Raw genomic sequence first — 19,157 nt, 5'->3', positions numbered from 1 at the left:
AACATTAGCAACGCTAAATATAATGGTTCTTGTTCCGCCACTGGCTTTCTTCGTTAACATTATCGACGGATATAGATTTATACGTATATATTTCTGAAACTATTCATTTTCGACAGGAACGAGTGTCATTTTTGAAGTTACGGACCTTTCTCTATAGAGCTAAGTAGTTTTTTTCCCTAGGTTACATTCCCCTGTAATAATCTACAATAGAACCAAAGTTCAAAGGTTATGACTGAAAAACCACTTTTTAAAAGAAGAATAAACCCCAGAACACCACTTTATCTAAGGTTTCCTACCTAACATGATTAACCTAAAGTTCGTAACTCAACCTAACCTAACCCGGGAGCCGTATTCAGAGCCTTTGTAATTAGTTGGTTCACACCAGGAGTAAAATTTTGAAAGTTATGACTGAAAAACAACACGTTAAAAGGGAAACAAACACAAGAACACCTCCTAACCTAAGGTTCTTCACCTAACCTAACATAAGAACTGTATCCTTACCTACTGGGGATGCTAGGCCCCACTGTGACCCTCTGTTAGGTTGCCATATCCTTAGCTTACCCTCAGTCTCAACCCCATATTTGCTTCTAAAACCGTCTTCACTCCTGGCAAGGTAACAATAAATCAAAATATTTTGTGTACTGTATCATAAAATTCACTTTATAATATCTAATTCCAGACATAAATATTTTTCTCTTGAAGAAAATAGATTTGGCAATAAAAAATATTTATGCCTGTCCTAACCAACAGTAGTTGTAGTGCCCTTGGGAGTATGTGTTGGTTGGGACAGGCGTTAACTATTTTATTACTTGTCAAATTGATTTTCCTTATGGGAAAAGGTTGTTTATCTTGGTCTAAAAGGCTAAATTGTTGGCAGTTATATTCTGTACAATATAAGTGCTCTACGTAGAATTTAGACGTATTTATAGGTTTTTTTTTATATCCAATAGTAGCCAAGATTTATCTTTTTTAAATGGAGCATATTTTGCCCAAATCAAAATCCTAACATTTTATTTTTCAATATTAAACTTAGCCGGTGATTATAAAAGCTGCAGCTCTGCTACCCGACAGAAAAACTCTACATTCAAAATACGCCAGCGATCGCTATGCAGGTAGGGGGTGTACATCAACAGCGCCATCTGTCGAGCAGGTACTCAGTACTCAATGTAAACACAGAACCAATTTTCTCTCTGTCGTGCCACCGGCAAGACCTACTAAATTCGCTATTGCTTACTGGATTGGTTTTCACATATTTTGGTGAAGTACACATTTCTAGTTTTGAGCTTTCGCTATGCAGGTGTTTTATCTTCATCTCAAAACTTGAACTCGTTTTGGATAGATTTAATTATGGTGACAAGGAGAGTATGGACTCTCTTTCACTTTTAAATGGCCGACCCTTCCCTTAGATGGAAGTGAGTTTAGGTTTTTAGTAATTTTGCTTAACACGTTATAGATCTATATATTTTATATCTCTCCGCCTTTATTAGGCCTCTTCGATTAACTTTCCATTTATTATAAACATATAAAAATAAATTTTTATGTTTTGTTTATATGCGACCTTTCCTGATAGTAGGCGGTCCTAACTTGGAACCGAAGTTAATCAACGTTGAGCCCGTTATATCGTATTTAGCCTTTAAAGAATTTAAAACTTTTTAAATTTAATGTTTTATGAAAGAATTTCTTTGATAGTCTTCGTACTGTTTTCAAAGATGAACTAACGTTTAGTTTTTTAGACTACGCAGTTGTTGACGTTCAGGACGTTCAACATGCGCTCTATCGTTACGATAGAGAGAGAGTGTATCACGGTTTCACTTTGCAGTAAGAGTAAATTGATTCTGACGTTTTGTTCATTCTTTCTTAGCTTAAATGTTTTAAATTCTAAATTAAAGGAACTTTTTATTTGGAAAACCTTTCAGTTTTTTCCTTTAGTCAAATAACATGTTTTTTTGACGATATATAATTGGGCTCTTCTCTTAGGTGCGAAATCAAGAGAGAAAGAGAGAGAGATAGAGACGGAGGGAGAGAGAGGAGAGAAAACGTTCCGTTCAAGCGGGTAACGTTGTTCTCGTGTTACTCGCGTCCCTAGTCTCTGTACGGGGAGGTAGGTAAAACGTTTCTAGGGTTTTATTCTTGTCCCCAGGCTATGTGCGGTGAGAGATTGTAAACGTAGTTTATTTGAACTTGTGTTTAGTCTCTTTCCCAGCCACTGAATTTTCTATCTTTATATATGTTTTCTGTTTTTTGCTAGTATTAATGAGCTGCATTATACGACTGATTTCGCAATTACTACCTTTTAATGAAGGGTAGAATTGCGTGTTTCAGGTAGAAATCAGTAAAAGTTTCGATTTCAGTGAAATAAGTGCAAAACAGAAAATCGATAAAGTGATATGCGCAAAGGGTTCGTCTGTTCGTGCCTGTCGTTCACCTAGTCCGGGACCTCTTGCAAGCTCCCAAGCCTAGGGGAGAAGTAATGTCGAACGACTTATGGGTTCGAGAGGCCTTGATCAACGAACAGACGTTTTTCCCTCCGTGGTTTTGGGCGTATCTACCCAAGATCGCCCCACCCACACAAAGACGAGAGAGCCCATTTATTTCTCGTCTGCGGAAGAGGTTTCTCGTAAGAAACCATGGACCAAGGTCTCGCGGCTTATTAAGCGCAAGTCGGTCCCTTCCGCGCAAGTCCAACGGCCCAGTTGTAGCCACTGGGTCAGTTCGGACTCGCTGCAGTCTTCCGACGACTGCTCACCTCCTAAGAGAGGCAAAGCGGTACCACATCAGGCAGTCACACCGTCTGTTGCCGCACCTGCTCTTGTAGACCCTAAGTGGTCTTTGCTGCAGACCATGCAGTCTCAGTTAACGTCATTGATGCAGGACTTTCGTGCGGAGAAGGTTGACACCAACCTCTAGCCTACAACCAACCACGGTTGTGCGTCCTGTGGACGCTGAGGCGACCTTCTGCCGCACTCCAGCTGAGAGAGTCCCGCCACCCATGCGTTCCAGTGTACCCTGCCAGCCGCATGTTGACGTTCAGCGACGCACGGAACCTTCCGTTGACGTTCGCGAGGTACAACAACAGTCTAAGTTGTTTTGTTTTGACGCGGTGCGTCAACCTCCGCATTCTAGAGTTGTTTTGACTGCTCAGTCTAGACAGTCAAAGCAGTCTCGAGTGGACACTGTACGTCCTCACACACCTGTTGTGGTTGACAGTTCAGTTGTTGACAGTTCACAGACTGTCAAGCAGTTACATGACGTTGCCTTCTGGTCTGCTACTAATGCTCCAGTGAGAGACTCACTGAGGTAACCTAGCTTTTATCGGACAAGGTTCCTGTAGATGAGAAAGTTGCTGTTCTCCCTCCTACTGATATTCCCTTGAGGACTCTGTCAGATGGAGAGGAGCCTTAAGCTGCTTAGCCTCCTATGGACTTTAATTAAATCATGATGATTTTTTTTAAGGATCTTCGTCCGGATCTTGTAACTGCTGCTCCTCGTTCGCCTAAACGTCAGAACTTACACTAGGCCTAGCTACTTCGAAGCCGTTGTTTTTAAGCTAGTGCTCTCTCGCTCTCCTAGAGAGCGTTACGTTGGCTAGGCGACTGGTTTTTGCACCAGGAGGAGTTTTTAGGGATACAGCCTTTGATTTCCCTTCTTTTAAACTGGCTTATAGAGCGAGAGTCTGATATGACACGAGAGAAGTTCTCGGCTTGGGAGTTCATGCCTCTGCCCAGATAGACTTCTCAATTCTGGTAGACTCGCCCTGGCGCCTAGCCAGGAGACGCTCCAAGTTGTTTACAGGTCAACTTCTCAGCTTTTGTCAAGCCTTTGAAGTTTTGCTGTACTATTATGTCACACATAACAAGGCTTTCAGGGATGGTAAACGGTTCCGCCTCAGTCGCTAACCCCGTCTGTTGCCACACCTGCTCCCGTAGACCCTAAATGGGCTTTGCTGCAAGCCATGCAGTCCAAGCTTGCGTCCTTGATAGAGGACTTAAATGCGGAGAAGAACCTTCTGGCCAACAACCTTCCAACCGGTCGGTTGTGCGCCCTGTTGACGCTGAGGTAACCTACTCGCGTCTGCCAGTTGAGGTGGTTCCTCCTTCTGGCCAACAACCTTCCAACCAGTCGGTTGTGCGTCCTGTTGACGCTGAGGTAACCTACTCGCGTCTGCCAGTTGAGGTGGTTCCTCCACCCATGCGACCCAGTGTGGGTTGCCAGTCGCACATTGACGTTAAGCGACGCTCGGAGGTGGTTGTTGACGTTCAGGACGTTCAACAACCAGCAGAGGTGACTTGTTGTGACGCAGTGCGTCAACCTCAGCAACCCGGTAGGGTGTTGACTGCACAACCCAGACGGTCTAGACAGTTTCGGGTTGACGCTGTACTTCCTCGCGCACCCATGGTTGTTGACAGTTCACAGACTGTGCAGCAGTTCCATGATATTGCGTCCAGTTCCGTCACGCATCCACCAGTGCGACCGGATTCAGCGAGTCAGACGTTGCCCACTCCGTTGCCGTTTCCTCATCAGTTTCGGATGAGGAACCCTCTGATGAGGACGTTGCTGAACAAGACGATCAGCCCCCAGCCCTGCTATCCATACAGAAGATGCTGAAGAAGGAACGCTGCTCAGTCAGGCTGTGGATGAGTCTGGTAGGGACACTGTCATCCGTGGATCAATTTGTGTCACTAGGAAGACTACACCTCCGTCCTCTTCTATACCATCTAGCTTTTAACTGGAAAAAGGACAAGACGCTAGAAGCAGTCTCGATCCCGGTTTCCGGAAAGATAAAGTCTTGTCTGACTTGGTGAAAGGACTATATCAACCTTAGAGAGGGTCTTCCCCTGACTGTTCAGACTCCCAACCACGTTCTCTTCTCGGACGCATCGGACGTAGGCTGGGGTGCGACATTAGACGGTCGGGAATGCTCGGGATTATGGAACTCGAGTCAAAGGACAATGCATTTCAACTGCAAGGAGCTACTGGCAGTACGTCTGACCTGGAAAAGCTTCAGGTCTCTCCTTCAAGGCAAAGTGGTGGAGGTGAACTCGGACAACACCACGGCTTTGGCGTACATCTCCAAGCAAGGAGGGACCTACTCTCTGACGTTGTACGAGATCGCAAGGGACCTCCTCACCTGGTCAAAAGGTCTAGACATATCACTAGTAACGAGGTTCATCCAAGACAACTTGAATGTCATGGCAGATTGTCTCAGTCGGAAGGGACAAATAATTCCAACAGAATGGACCCTCCACAAGGATGTATGCAAGATACTTTGGGCCACCTGGGGCCAGCCAACCATAGATATCTTCGCAACCTCGATGACCAAGAGGCTCCCAATATTTTGCTCACCAATCCCGGACCCAGCAGCAGTTCATATAGATGCCTTTCTACTAGATTGGTCACACCTAGATCTATATGCATTCCCTCTGTTCAAGATTGTCAACAAGGTACTGCAGAAGTTCGCCTCTCACGAAGGGACAAGGTTGACGCTAGTTGCTTCCCTCTGGCCCGCGAGAGAATGGTTCACCGAGGTACTTCGATGGCTAGTAGACGTTCCCAGAACACTTCCCCTAAGGGTGGACCTTCTACGTCAGCCACGCGTAAAGAAGGTACACCAAGGCCTCCACGCTCTTCGTCTGACTGCCTTCAGACTATCGGAAGACTCTCTAGAGCTAGAGGCTTTTCGAAGGAGGCAGCCAGAGCGATTGCTAGAGCAAGGAGAACATCCACCCGTAGAGTCTACCGATCGAAGTGGGAAATCTTCCGAAACTGGTGCAAGTCAGTATCCGTATCCTCGACCAGTACCTCTGTAACTCAAATAGCTGACTTCCTCTTATATCTGAGGAAAGAACGATCTCTTCAGCTCCCACTATCAAGGGTTACAGAAGCATGTTGGCATCAGTCTTCCGTCACAGAGGCTTAGATCTTTCCAACAATAAAGATCTACAGGACCTCCTTAAGTCTTTTGAGACCACGAAGGAGCGTCGTTTGGTTACACCTGGTTGGATTTTAGACGTGGTACTAAGATTCCTTATGTCAGACAGGTTCGAACCGCTACAATCAGCCTCCCTGAAAGATCTCACCTTAAAGACTCTTTTCCTGGTATGCTTAGCCACAGCTAAAAGAGTCAGTGAGATTCATGCCTTCAGCAAGAACATCGGATTCTCATCCGAAACGGCTACATGTTCTACAACTTGGCTTTCTAGCCAAAAACGAGCTGCCTTCTCGGCCTTGGCCAACATCGTTCGATATTCCAAACTTATCGTATGGTTGAAAATGAACTAGAAAGAGTCTTATGTCCTGTAAGAGCTCTTAAGTTCTATTTAAAACGAACTAAACCTTTACGAGGCCCGTCTGAAGCTTTATGGTGTTCAGTTAAGAAACCATCTTTGCCTATGTCAAAGAATGCTTTATCCTATTTTATCAGACTGTTAATACGAGAAGCTCATTCCCATCTGAATGAGGAAGACCAAGCTTTGCTGAAGGTAAGGACACACGAAGTTAGAGCTGTCGCAACTTCCGTGGCCTTTAAACAAAATAGATCTCTGCAAAGTATAATCGACGCAACCTATTGGAAAAGCAAGTCAGTGTTCGCGTCTTTTTATCTTAAGAATGTCCAGTCTCTTTACGAGAACTGCTACACTCTGGGACCATTCGTAGCAACGAGTGCAGTAGTGGGTGAGGGCTCAACCACTACAATTCCCTAATTCCATAACCTTTTTAATCTTTCTCTTGAAATGTTTTATTATTGTTTTTGGGTTGTCCGGAAGGCTAAGAAGCCTTTTGCATCCTACTTGATTTGGCGGGTGGTCAAAGTCATTTCTTGAGAAGCGCCTAGATTAGAGGTTTTGATGAGGTCCTGTTGTATGGGTTGCAACCCTTGATACTTCAGATCCTAGGGGTCGCTCAGCATCCTAAGAGGATCGCGAGGCTCCGTAAGGAAGACGTACTTAAAAAGGCAGAGTAATTGTTCAAGTCGACTTCCTTACCAGGTACTTATTTATTTTATGTTTGTTATTTTGAATAACTGCTAAAATGAAATACAAAATACTTAGCTCATAATAATGTAAACAAGTAATGCTGGTCTCTACCCACCCCCCTGGGTGTGAATCAGCTTATATAATCACCGGCTAAGTTTAATATTGAAAAATGTTATTTTTATTAATAAAATAAATTTTTGAATATACTTACCCGGTGATTATATATTAAAGGACCCTCCCTTCCTCCCCAATAGAGACCCAGTGGACCGAGGAGAAAATTGGTTCTGTGTTTACATTGAGTACTGAGTACCTGCTCGACAGATGGCGCTGTTGATGTACACCCCCTACCTGCATAGCGATCGCTGGCGTATTTTGAACGTAGAGTTTTTCTGTCGGGCAGCAGAGCTGCAGCTTATATAATCACCGGGTAAGTATATTCAAAAATTTATTTTATTAATAAAAATAACATTTTATAAAAGCCATCTAAAACATGAAACTACACCTACAAAAATTTGCCAGATAAGAAAAAAAGAAACATTGATAGAAAGTGGAAATTTCAATCTCTATTTCTTTGGTGGATCCCATAAAGCTTTAAGAGAATTTAGTGCATACTGTATATACAAACCTAAGGTTAAGATTCCCCACCTAGCCTTACTTAGATCACTATGTCTTTCCTTACTTAATTGGAGTGGCTAGGTATGCACCATCCCCCTTACCCTCCATTAACACTGAAAACAATCAAAGTGCACTTACATTATTAGAAGCCACTGAAGTTGTTGTCTTTTGTTACAAAAATAAATCCTTCCATTCATAAACACAAGACTAAGAATTCACAATTTTATTGTTAACAAGTAGTAAGAATTCCTAATAATAGCCTAAACAGACCTAACAGTTGCAATAACTTGAAATCTTCCTGTTATCAATTAGTAAGAGCTGTTTCTCCCACACTAATATAAAACCTTGTCCTTTGATAGGGGCATGTTTTCAGCTTGGCTGGCTCTAAAGCTGTGCACAATCACTGGTTCCTTCGGGACCACCAACTCTCCTGTTCTTGATTGCTTACTCCAATGGAAAAGCCTGTTTGCAATCGCGCACTCCTATGAAAGCACCTGCACACTATCACTCAACATCTCACTTGCTCACAATCGCACACCACTAGAGGAGTGTCACTTCACATGATTGCAGTCTCATGCCATCTTGTATGTTCATGATCATTGGACTTATAGCATTTACATGATCGCACACGTCTCAGAAAGGGCACTCGCCAATCTGTTCATGCTCATTTATCGGACTTTAGGCATTCACGTGCTTACCTGTCGGCACGCTGATCGCGAGTACAATCCCTCTCACGCTCCCCTACTTGATAGTTCTACATTCGCCAGTGAAATTCACAAGGCGAGATAATACTCATTGGAACATTCTTTCCTCAAAGGCCCTTGCCCTTTTCTTCTTTTCCTGCATGTGTACCCTCTAGCTTTTGGGAGAGTGAGGAAACAGACATCACTCCAGAACAGACATCGGTACACTGTTTTTCAATTGCAGTTGTTTTCGAATACTAAATAGGTCCAATCAATGTAGCTATGTATCTGACAATTGCGGAATTTGTGAGGGCAGTACTGTACGTACCAAGGTCATACCTAACGCTTAGTGGTTCGTACCAAGAGTTTACGCTTGTTGCTAGCACTTAGCCTCTTATAAGATTGAGCACTCATTTTCTCAATCGGGAAAAGATGCCCCTCACCAACCCGGGTGAATTGTATACAGAGTATATCCTGAGAGGTTACTTACCAGAAATGCTTATTTCCTTGAAAATACATTTGGTTGTGAAGTTCGTGTATTCACCGTGCTTGTTCAACACTACACGATCAAACACTTCACATATCTTCTTCTATAAGTTTTGGGTCTCAGAACTTCTGTCATCTGCTACATCCTTGCCCTTCCATTTCATGGTAAAATAGAAGAGGAAGGAAGTTAGAATCATTCTCATAGCAAGTACAAGCTATGAGATTTTACCGGCTCAAGCACAAGGTTTACTTATGTCCTTCCCTTTTGTGTTACGGTACTTCTTTAGGGGAATGTCCCGAATGTTTTCAGTCCCTGCAAGACAGGTTGCCTCTCGCTCGTTCTCCACGATTAGCATTTTCCCATGGGATTAGCCATGTTTTGCTATTGCAGAACTTATGATCGGGAACCTTACAATTGTTTACTGCAATTGGGAACTGTATGGTCAGTTACCACAATTGGGATCTCTAATGACACATTTCCCAATCAATCTAAGCAGAAGAATCCATGCTGGTTAATCAAACATATGTGGTTTTGCCAGGTCTTTGTTGATATGGGTGGCTCCCAGACAGCCTTATGCCAAATGGTTTCCCATTTTGGTTTGTCAAAATCCCCAAAGAACTCCCTTGGTCTTCACTCTCCCAGGGAAGTGAGCCATTCTCTAAGATGGTTATCATAGAAAGGATCCTTTTCGATTCAGATCATCTGTAGACCTGATCGTGAAGTTTGACTTCTGGTTGGGAGAAGCTTCTTTCAGTAGTGACTGTCAAGGCTACCGCTCAGACTTGAGCATAGTCTTTTGTTGGAATGGAGTTGCCTATGCTTTGGGTTGCTTCTAACAGTCTTGCTATTCTTGGTACCTTGACCGAGACTTTAAGAAGTCCTCAGTTAAGGTTCTGATGCACAAAACTGTCTGCTGCCTTAATTATTGAAGATGTTAGGTGAGTTACAAGTTCTTTATGTCTTAGCCTCCAACTCTTAAGAGGTGTTGGAGTTCCTTGGTGTACTGTAATGCCAGGACATTTGGACCCAGATTCCAGCATTTTTCCATCCTATCTGTATGTGGAGTATGAAGTGTCATGGAGAGAAAAAGCCTTTTGCCCCGTGAGGGCTCTGCATTGCTGTTTGAAGAAGACCCAACACTTCAGTCCTAAGTGTCGGCAACTATTCCTTAGCATGTCAGAATCAAGAGAGAGGTGTCTAGAACACGATCTCTTTCTGACTTCAGGAGTCAATCCGTAATGTATGTCTCGACTGGTAAGAGTGTTAAGTGTTAAAGTATCCAGCTAGGCCCCACCCTTGTCTTCGGGAGGAATCTTGCAATTGACTGGGATGTGTGTGTTCCAGACCATCTTCATCAGCTTTGTTCCTATGCAGGTCCAGGTGCCCTGAAAAGTTAAACCAGGCAGTAATTTGGTTCATAAGGACTTCTTCCCTCATAAGGAAGGGGTCTTTTATTAAGGGATGATGGTATAAAATTATTTTTAGAATTTGATGTTTTATGCAAAACTGAGAATAAAAAAAAAAACAGGTCAAGAATGTTAATTACTGTAAGGGCATGATACCCAAGTATATATTCTACATCTATGGTTCTTTCTATTTTATTCATGTTTTACATCAGACTTGGAATTTCTACATAATCTTTGAACATTGTTACACACACACACAGAAAGAGAGAGAGAGAGAGAGAGAGAGAGAGAGAGATTGCGTGTGTCAGTTTTGTTCTTATTATTTCTCTCAATTCTCTCGCAATGCTTTTTTTTTGTTTTTTTTCATTCTATCCCTGCCTTAGCTTATTTAAAGAGAAAATTGGAGGATGCAGATTAGATATCTTTAATTTTAAATTTTTAATGTCTGGTTCTACAGCAAGTGCTTCTTTTGTTAATAGCAATTGCTGGAAGGTGAATATGGAAATACATTACAGTGATTGGGTTTTAGCATTAGAATGTTGTTTATATATGATGTTAGTTGCAGTATTGAAATTTTTCTCTCCTACAGGCATGTCATGCTACCGAGTGACGTAGCTAAGTTGGTACCAAAGACTCATTTGATGACTGAAACAGAATGGCGAAATTTAGGAGTCCAGCAGTCTCCAGGATGGGTACACTACATGGTTCACAGTCCAGGTAAATGTTTGCAAACTGCATTAGAATTTTGCCTATCCAATAGTAAGTTCCAGATAAATGCCTACAAACGGCATCAGAATCTTGCATATCAAATAGTAAGATCCAGTTAAATATTTGCAAACTGCATTAGAATTTTGCCTATCCAATAGTAAGATCCAGGTAAATATTTGCCAACTGCATTAGAATTTGGCTATCCAATAGTAAGATCCAGGTAAATATTTGCCAACTGCATTAGAATTTGGCTATCCAATAGTAAGATCCAGGTAAATATTTGCCAACTGCATTAGAATTTGGCTATCCAATAGTAAGATCCAGGTAAATATTTGCCAACTGCATTAGAATTTGGCTATCCAATAGTAAGATCCAGGTAAATATTTGCCAACTGCATTAGAATTTGGCTATCCAATAGTAAGATCCAGGTAAATATTTGCCAACTGCATTAGAATTTGGCTATCCAATAGTAAGATCCAGGTAAATATTTGCCAACTGCATTAGAATTTGGCTATCCAATAGTAAGATCCAGGTAAATATTTGCCAACTGCATTAGAATTTGGCTATCCAATAGTAAGATCCAGGTAAATATTTGCCAACTGCATTAGAATTTGGCTATCCAATAGTAAGATCCAGGTAAATATTTGCCAACTGCGTTAGAATTTTGCCTATCCAATAGGAAGATCCAGGTAAATATTTGCAAATTGCGTTGGAATTTTGCATATCCAATACTGTACTAAAGAAGATTTTTCAATATTAAACTTACCCGATAATCATGTAGCTGTCAACTCCGTTGCCCGACAGAATTCTACGGAAGGGATACGCCAGCGATCGCTATACAAGAGGGGGGTGTACTCACAAGCGCCACCTGTGGCCAGGTACTGCAGTACTTCTTGTTGACACCACTTCAATTTTTCCTCTGTCGTGCTTCCGGCAAGACGTTCATGGATACGCTTATAATTTTGGAGTCTTGTTCACGGTTTTTGGTGAAGTATTGCTCTAAGATTTCAGCTTTCGCTATTCAGGAAGTTTTATTATCAGCTTAGCTAGCTTTTGGAATTAATTTGATTATTTATGGTGACGAAGAGAGTATGAACTCTCTTTCACCTTTAAATGGCCGACCCTTCCCTTAGACGGAAGTGTTGGTGTCTAAGAGAGTATAGACTCTCTTTCTTAATTTTGCTTAACAAAAGTTATAGATTTATTTTATATCTCTCCGCCTTTTATAGGCCTCTTCGATTAACTTCCTTTTTTATAAATTTATTAAAATTAATTTTTATATTTGTTTATATTCGACCTTTCCTAATAGTAGGCGGTCTTTTCTTGTACCGAAGTTAATTAACATTGAGGCTGTCATTTCGGTTTTACCTGTTAACATATTATGCTATTTTAATGTTTTTGAAAGAATTTCTTTGATAGTCTCGTACTGTTTCAAAGTTGAACTAACGTTTTGTTTTGTCTCTGCAGTTGTTGACGTTCAGAACGTTCAACTTGCGCTCTATCGTTACGATAGAGAGAGAATTTTCACGGTGTCACGTTGCAGTAAGAGTAAACCGTTTATAACGTTTTGTTCATTCTTTCTTAGCTTAATGGTTTTAATTCTAATAAAGGAACTTTTTATTTGGGAAATCTTTCAGTTTTTTTCCTTTAACAATAATATGTTTTAACGAGTATATATGATTGGGCTCTTCTCTCAGGTTCTAAGTCAAGAGAGAGAGAGAGAGAGAGAGAGATAGAGACGGAGGGAGAGAGAGCTGGATAAACGTTTCGTTCAAGCGAGTAACGTTGTTATCGTTTTTGCTCTTCTCCCTAGTCTCTTTAGGGGAAGAAGGTAAACGTTTCTAGAGTTTATTCTTGTTCTCAAGCTTTATGCGGTGAGAGATTTTAAACGTAGTTTATTTGATCTAGTGTTTAGTCTCTTTCCAGCCACTAATTATTTATCTTTCATTAGATTTTTCTGTTACATTGTAATTCTGTTTTCGCAATTACTAACTTTTAAGGAAGGATAGAATTGCGTGTTTCAGGAACAAACCACTTAAAGTTTCGAGTTCAGTGAAATAAGTGCAAACAGAAATTCAAAAGTGATAAGTGATTAGCGCAAAGTGTGTCAGTGTTGTGCGTGAGGGTACTTCTGTGTGTGCCAGTCGTCCTCCCAGTCCGGGACCTCTTGCAAGCTCCCAAGCCCAGGGGAGAAGCAATGTCGAAGGGCAAAAGGGTTCGGCAGGCCTTGATCGGCTCACAGAAGTATCCTCGGTGGTTGCGGGCGTGTCTTACAGAGACCGTCACTCCCACCCGCAGACGATTGAGCCCTTATTTTACTCGTCTGCAGAAGAAATTTCGGGGAGAAAACGCTGGACTCAGGTCTCAAGACCTCTTAAACGTAAAGTCCAGACCTCTAGAGTTCAACAACCCGGATGCAGTCATTGGGTTAGCTCTGACTCTCCGCAGTCATCAGGTGACTGCAAACCTCCTAAGAGAGGTAAGGTGATGCCGCAACAGACCTCATCTTCTGTTAAGGCTTTGCCTCAGCAGACCTTAGCGTCTGCCGACCCCAAGATGACTTTGCTGCAGTCCATGCAGTCACAGCTTGCGGTCTTAATGCGTGAGTGTCAGGCTGAGAAGGTTACACCTCCTCCTGCGATCGCTCCGCCTCACCGCAGTCCAGTCTGCCAGGCGTACGATGTTGAGGTTCCTCAGGATACCTTACCGCGTACTGAGTTGCCAGTTACCAGCGGTGTGCAGCAACCTCCGCCTTCCTTAAGGCAACCTCAGCAATGGGAGCAGGAATCTTATGCCTTACTTCCTCCGCTTCCGCTTGCGGTTCCACCAGCGAGGCAACAATCTCTTGAGGTACGACAACCTCTTCCATCAATGAGGCAGCCACCTCAGCACTCGCTGCAGCGACCTCAACCCTCCTCAAAGCGAGACAAGAACTGCGTTCTGCGCAGCCGCTACCTCAACTCTCGCAGCTCACACCTCAGGAACCTCAACTCGTTCCTCAGGAACCTGCTACTGCGCATCCGCAACCCTTACAGCAAGCGCAACTCTTGAGGCAGCAACCTCATGCTATGAGTCAGCCACCTCAACGCATGCATCTGCCACTTTCTCCTCAACTTGAGCCTCTTCCCATTCAACTTGGAAATAACAAATGACAATAATAACACCTCATTACTTTCATAACTTGCATTTGTAATCATATACATGTATGCCTACACAAACATTATGATAATGGAGGTTATTTGTATTACTTAATATAAAAATATATATGTATTCCTTGCAATATATTTTTAACAAAATCGCAAATATGGCAAAAATATCTTCAAAACAAAAATGAATCATGAGTTATGAATGTAAGGTAAATATTATGTTGATATTAAAACCCCATGCAAGCATGCATGAAGTAATGCAGTGTTGCCAACAGGGCGAGTTTCCCTTTCCTGAGGTGAAGTAGATTATAGTACATTTAGTGCAGCTTAATTCTACGATTATCATGCCGGCTATCAAATTCATCAACAAAACAGTCTAAATCAATTCCCTCGGCACGTGCACTTTCAATGGACAGTAATGCGATATTACTCACTCTAGCACTGGCATGGAATTTCTGAGAAATGTTACACGCCATGCAACACGCTCTGCTTACCTTACAGCATGCTCTACATACAGCATGCTCTGCATACAGCATGCTCTGCATACAACATGCTCTGCATACCTTATCGCATGCTTCTCAGTCACACATCTTTGGTTGTTGCCAACTCACTAGACTGTCAAGCAGTTTCATAACGTTGCCTTCTAGTCTGCTGCTTTTGCACCAGTGAAACCCTCACTGAGAGAACTTAGCTTTTCTCGGATATGGTCCCTGTAGATGAGAAAGTGCTTTTCTCCCTCCTTCTGATATTCCCTTGAGGACTCTGTCATTTGGAGAGGAGCCTTTAGCTGCGTAGCCTCCTATGGACTTTTATTTAAGCATAACATGCTTCCAGGGAAGGTAATGGTTCCACTTCAGTCGCTAACCCCGTCTGTTACCACACCTGCTCCCATAGACCTTGAGCTGTGTTGCAAGACATGCAGTCCAAGCTTAGTCCTTGTTAGAGGATTTTTTTGTTTACGGAGTCAGTGTGTCACTGGGAAGACGTTCAACAACCAGCAGAAGTGACTTGTTGTGAAGCAGTGCGGCAACCTCAGCAACCCGATAAGGAGTTGTCTGTACGACCCAGACAGTCTAGACAGCTTCGGGTTGTCACTGTACTTCCTCGCTTCCCCATGGTTGACAGTTCACAGACTGTGCAGCAGTACCATGATCTTGTGTCCGGCTCCGTCAGACGACTGGCTTTTAAGAGCTCCCACAAGTCGTCGCTGTCTGGAGATTCTCAGATGGACTATGGATCTGACCAAGGAACTAGGCCTCCTGGTCAATTTTGAGGAGTCTCAGCTCGTCCCATCCCAGACCATTGTCTCCCTGGGTATGGATCTTCAGACTCGAGCTTTTCGGGCCTTTCCGTCGGCCCCAAGGATCTTCCAAGCCCTAGAATGCATCCAGAGCATGCTGAGAAGGAACCGATGCTCAGTCAGGTAGTGGATGAGTCTAACAGGGACACTTTCATCGCTGGCCCTGTTCATCGTGTTAGGGAGACTCCACCTCCCCCCCTTCAGTATCATCTAGCTGCTCACTGGATAAAGGACATGACGCTAGAGACGGTCTCAGTTCCTGTTTCCGAAGAGAGGAGGTCTTCTCTCGCGTGGTGTAAGAACAGCTTTCTTCTCAAGGAAGTCTACCTTTGGCTGTTCAGAAACCCGACCGCCGTCTCCTCTCGGACGCATCAGACACGGGCTGGGGTGCGACTTTGGACGGACAGGAATGCTCGGGAACATGGAATCAGGAGCAAAGGACACTTCACATCAATTGCAAGGAGTTGTTGGCGGTTCTTCTGGCCTTGATAAACTTCAAGTCCCTCCAGCTTAACAAAGTGGTGGAGGTGGACTCTGACAACACCACAGCCCTGGCTTACATCTTCAAGCAGGGAGGGACTCTTTCGTGAAGTTGTTCTAGATCGCAAGGGACCTCCTCATCTGGTCTAAAGATCGAAAGCTCACGCTGGTAACGAGGTTCATTCAGGGCGGTATGAATGTCATGGCAGATCACCTCAGCCGGAAGGGTCAGGTCATCCCCACAGAGTGGACCCTTCACAAGAATGTTTGCAGCAGACTTTGGGCCCTGTGGGGTCAGCCAACCATAGATCTGTTCGCTACCTCGATAACCTAGAGACTCCTGTTGTATTGTTCTCCGATTTCAGACCCAGCAGCAGTTCACGTGGATGCTTTTCTGCTGGATTGGTTCCATCTCGACCTGTATGCATTCCCGCCGTTCAAGATTGTCAACAGGGTACTTCAGAAGTTCTCCTCTCGCAAAGGGACACGGCTGACGTTGGTTGGCTCCGCTCTGGCCCGCGAGAGAATGGTTCTTAGAGGTACTGCAATGGCTGGTCGACATTCCCAGGACTCTTCCTCTAGGAGTGAACCTTCTACGTCTACCTCACGTAAAGAAGGTACACCCAAACCTCCACGCTCTTCGTCTGACTGCCTTCAGACTTTCGAAAGACTCTCAAGAGCTAGGGGCTTTTCTAAGGAGGCAGCCAGAGCGATTGCCAAAGCAAGGAGAACATCCACTCTCAGAATCTATCAGTCTCAAGGGGAAGTCTTCCGTAGCTGGTACAAGACCAATGCAGTTTCCTCAACCAGTACCACTGTAACCCAGATTGCTGACTTCCTGTTATATCTAAGGAAAGTAAGATCCCTTTCAGCTCCTACGATCAAGGGTTACAGAAGTATGTTGGCAGCGGTTTTCTGCCACAGAGGCTTGGATCTTTCCACCAACAAAGATCTACAGGACCTCCCTAGGTCTTTTGAGACCTCAAAGGAACGTCGGTTGTCCACTCCAGGCTGGAATCTAGACGTGGTCCTAAGGTTCCTTATGTCATCAAGATTTGAACCTCTCCAATCAGCCTCTTTTTAGGACCTCACATTAAAAACTCTTTTCCTCGTGTGCTTGACAACAGCTAAAAGAGTAAGTGAGATCCACGCCTTCAGCAGGATCATTGTTTTCACATCTGAAACGGCTACATGTTCCTTGCAGCTCGGTTTTTGCTAAACGAGCCTCCTTCACGTCCTTGGCCTAAGTCGTTCGAGATCCCAAGCCTGTCCAACTTGGTGGGGAATGAACTGGAGAGAGTACTTTGCCCAGTTAGAGCTCTTAGGTACTATCTAAAAAGGTCTTAACCTTTACGAGGACAATCAGAAGCCTTATGGTGTGCTATCAAGAAACCTTCTTTTCCAAGTTCTAAGAACTCAGTTTCTTACTATTCAGGCTTCTGATTAGGGAAGCACATTCTCATCTGAAGGAAGAAGACCTTGCTTTGCTGAAGGTAAGGACACATGAAGTGGGAGCTGTGGCTACTTCAGTGGCCTTCAAACAGAGCCATTCTCTGCAGTGTTATGGATGCAACCTATTGGAGAAGCAAGTCAGTGTTCGCATCATTCTATCTCAAAGATGTCCAGTCTCTTTACGGGAACTGCTACACCCTGGGACCATTCGTAGCAACGAATGCAGTAGTAGGCGAGGGCTCAGCCACTACATTCCCATAATCCCATAACCTTTTAACCTTTCTCTTGAATACTTTTTATGGGTTGTACGGTCGGCTAAGAAGCCTTCCACATCCTTGTTGATTTGGCGGGTGGTCAATTCTTTCTTGAGAAGCGCCGAGGTTAAAGGTTGTGATGAGGTCCTTTAGTATGGGTTGCAGCCCTTGATACTTCAGCACCTTAGAGTTGTTCAGCCTCCTAAGAGGAACGCTGCGCTCAGTAAGGAAGACGAACTTATTTAAGGCAGAGTAATGGCTCAAGTCGACTTCCTTACCAGGTACTTGTAATTTCATTGTTATTTTGAATAACTGATAATATGAAATACGGGATACTTAGCTTCTTGATATACATGTACACTGGTTTTCACCCACCTCCCTGGGTGTGAATCAGCTACATGATTATCGAGTAAGTTTAATATTGAAAAATGTTATTTTCATTAGTAAAATAAATTTTTGAATATACTTACCCGATAATCATGATTTAATTGACCCACCCTTCCTCCCCATAGAACCAGTGGACCGAGGAAAAATTGAAGTGGTGTCAACAAGAAGTACTGCAGTACCTGGCCACAGGTGGCGCTTGTGAGTACACCCCCTTCTTGTATAGCGATCGCTGGCGTATCCCTTCCGTAGAATTCTGTCGGGCAACGGAGTTGACAGCTACATGATTATCGGGTAAGTATATTCAAAAATTTATTTTACTAATGAAAATAACATTTTAAGAACTTTTTTTTATGTAATCATGGAAGTGTTTTGTAAAGAAAGATTCAGTGACTCCTCTGTAATACAAGAGTTGAATTCAGAAAATTTATTGTGCATTTTCCAATATTGAGAGTTGGTAATATATTGTATTAGTTCAAAATAGCAAGATTCTCTAAACAATTTGTTCCTAAACAAATACCAATTATCGTCCTTTATTTTGAATATGACTTCAACAAAGCTGGAATGGTTGTTAGATTGTTCCTGCGCAAAATATAAACCATCTCCTATTAAGTGTGGAATATGTTTTTAGCGTAATCTGTATGACCGTTGAATCACTTAACAAGGCAATTAAGCAACAGATGGGAGTGAGGGTGAGGAGCTCCTCCCCTCATCCACCTATCAAAAACTTCACAAATGTTTTCAGCCACAAGGAATACAGACTTACTGTTGCCCCCTTAATCAAACTTTTCATTTTCATTTTCTTTAAGGAAGTGAATACTGGCCATTGATTGCTATGACTTTTATGCACAAGGATGGACTTTACATCTGGATTTTGTTAAACCGTCTGTGCAACTTGTAAGGGCTATGATTGTTTGTAATCATCCTCCCCTTGTGCTGGGTGTATGTGTGGCCTCCTATGCAGTGTAAGGTTTATGCCATGAGGAGGAGGAAGAGAGCTTTGTTTCTTCCTTCTGCTCATTAAGTGCATCTACTACTATTGCTCCTGCACTTATGCTCCTGGCTCAGTCTCGAGAGAGTATGTGTCAGGAATAAGCAGCCCTTGGAATTACGTCGGCAGGCTTTTCAGGTTTTGGTCGCAATTAGAGTTCTCACACTGTTCACTGAACCCCATCGGAAATTGGAGGCTCTTCTCCCTTTGTACATACCGCTTACGACGAGTGTGACATAAGAAAGATTTGGGCTTCCTTGTTTCTTTCAGGTGACTC

The 19,157-nt window shown here is 43.2% G+C and overlaps 1 protein-coding gene across 1 annotated transcript in view; it reads left to right on the top strand.

Moving 5' to 3' along the window:
• Window positions 1–19,157, top strand: part of LOC137644835 (cyclin-dependent kinases regulatory subunit 1-like) — a 64,095-nt gene that overhangs the window by 995 nt on the left and 43,943 nt on the right. The window contains exon 2 of the mRNA XM_068377722.1: window positions 10,755–10,882. Within this exon, the coding sequence (XP_068233823.1) occupies window positions 10,755–10,882 (128 nt within the window). The remainder of the gene's footprint in view (window positions 1–10,754; window positions 10,883–19,157) is intronic.

The sequence above is a fragment of the Palaemon carinicauda genome, chromosome 8, assembly GCF_036898095.1.
Source record: "Palaemon carinicauda isolate YSFRI2023 chromosome 8, ASM3689809v2, whole genome shotgun sequence".
Lineage (NCBI taxonomy): Eukaryota > Metazoa > Arthropoda > Malacostraca > Decapoda > Palaemonidae > Palaemon > Palaemon carinicauda.
This window is presented reverse-complemented; position numbering and strand designations above follow the sequence as displayed.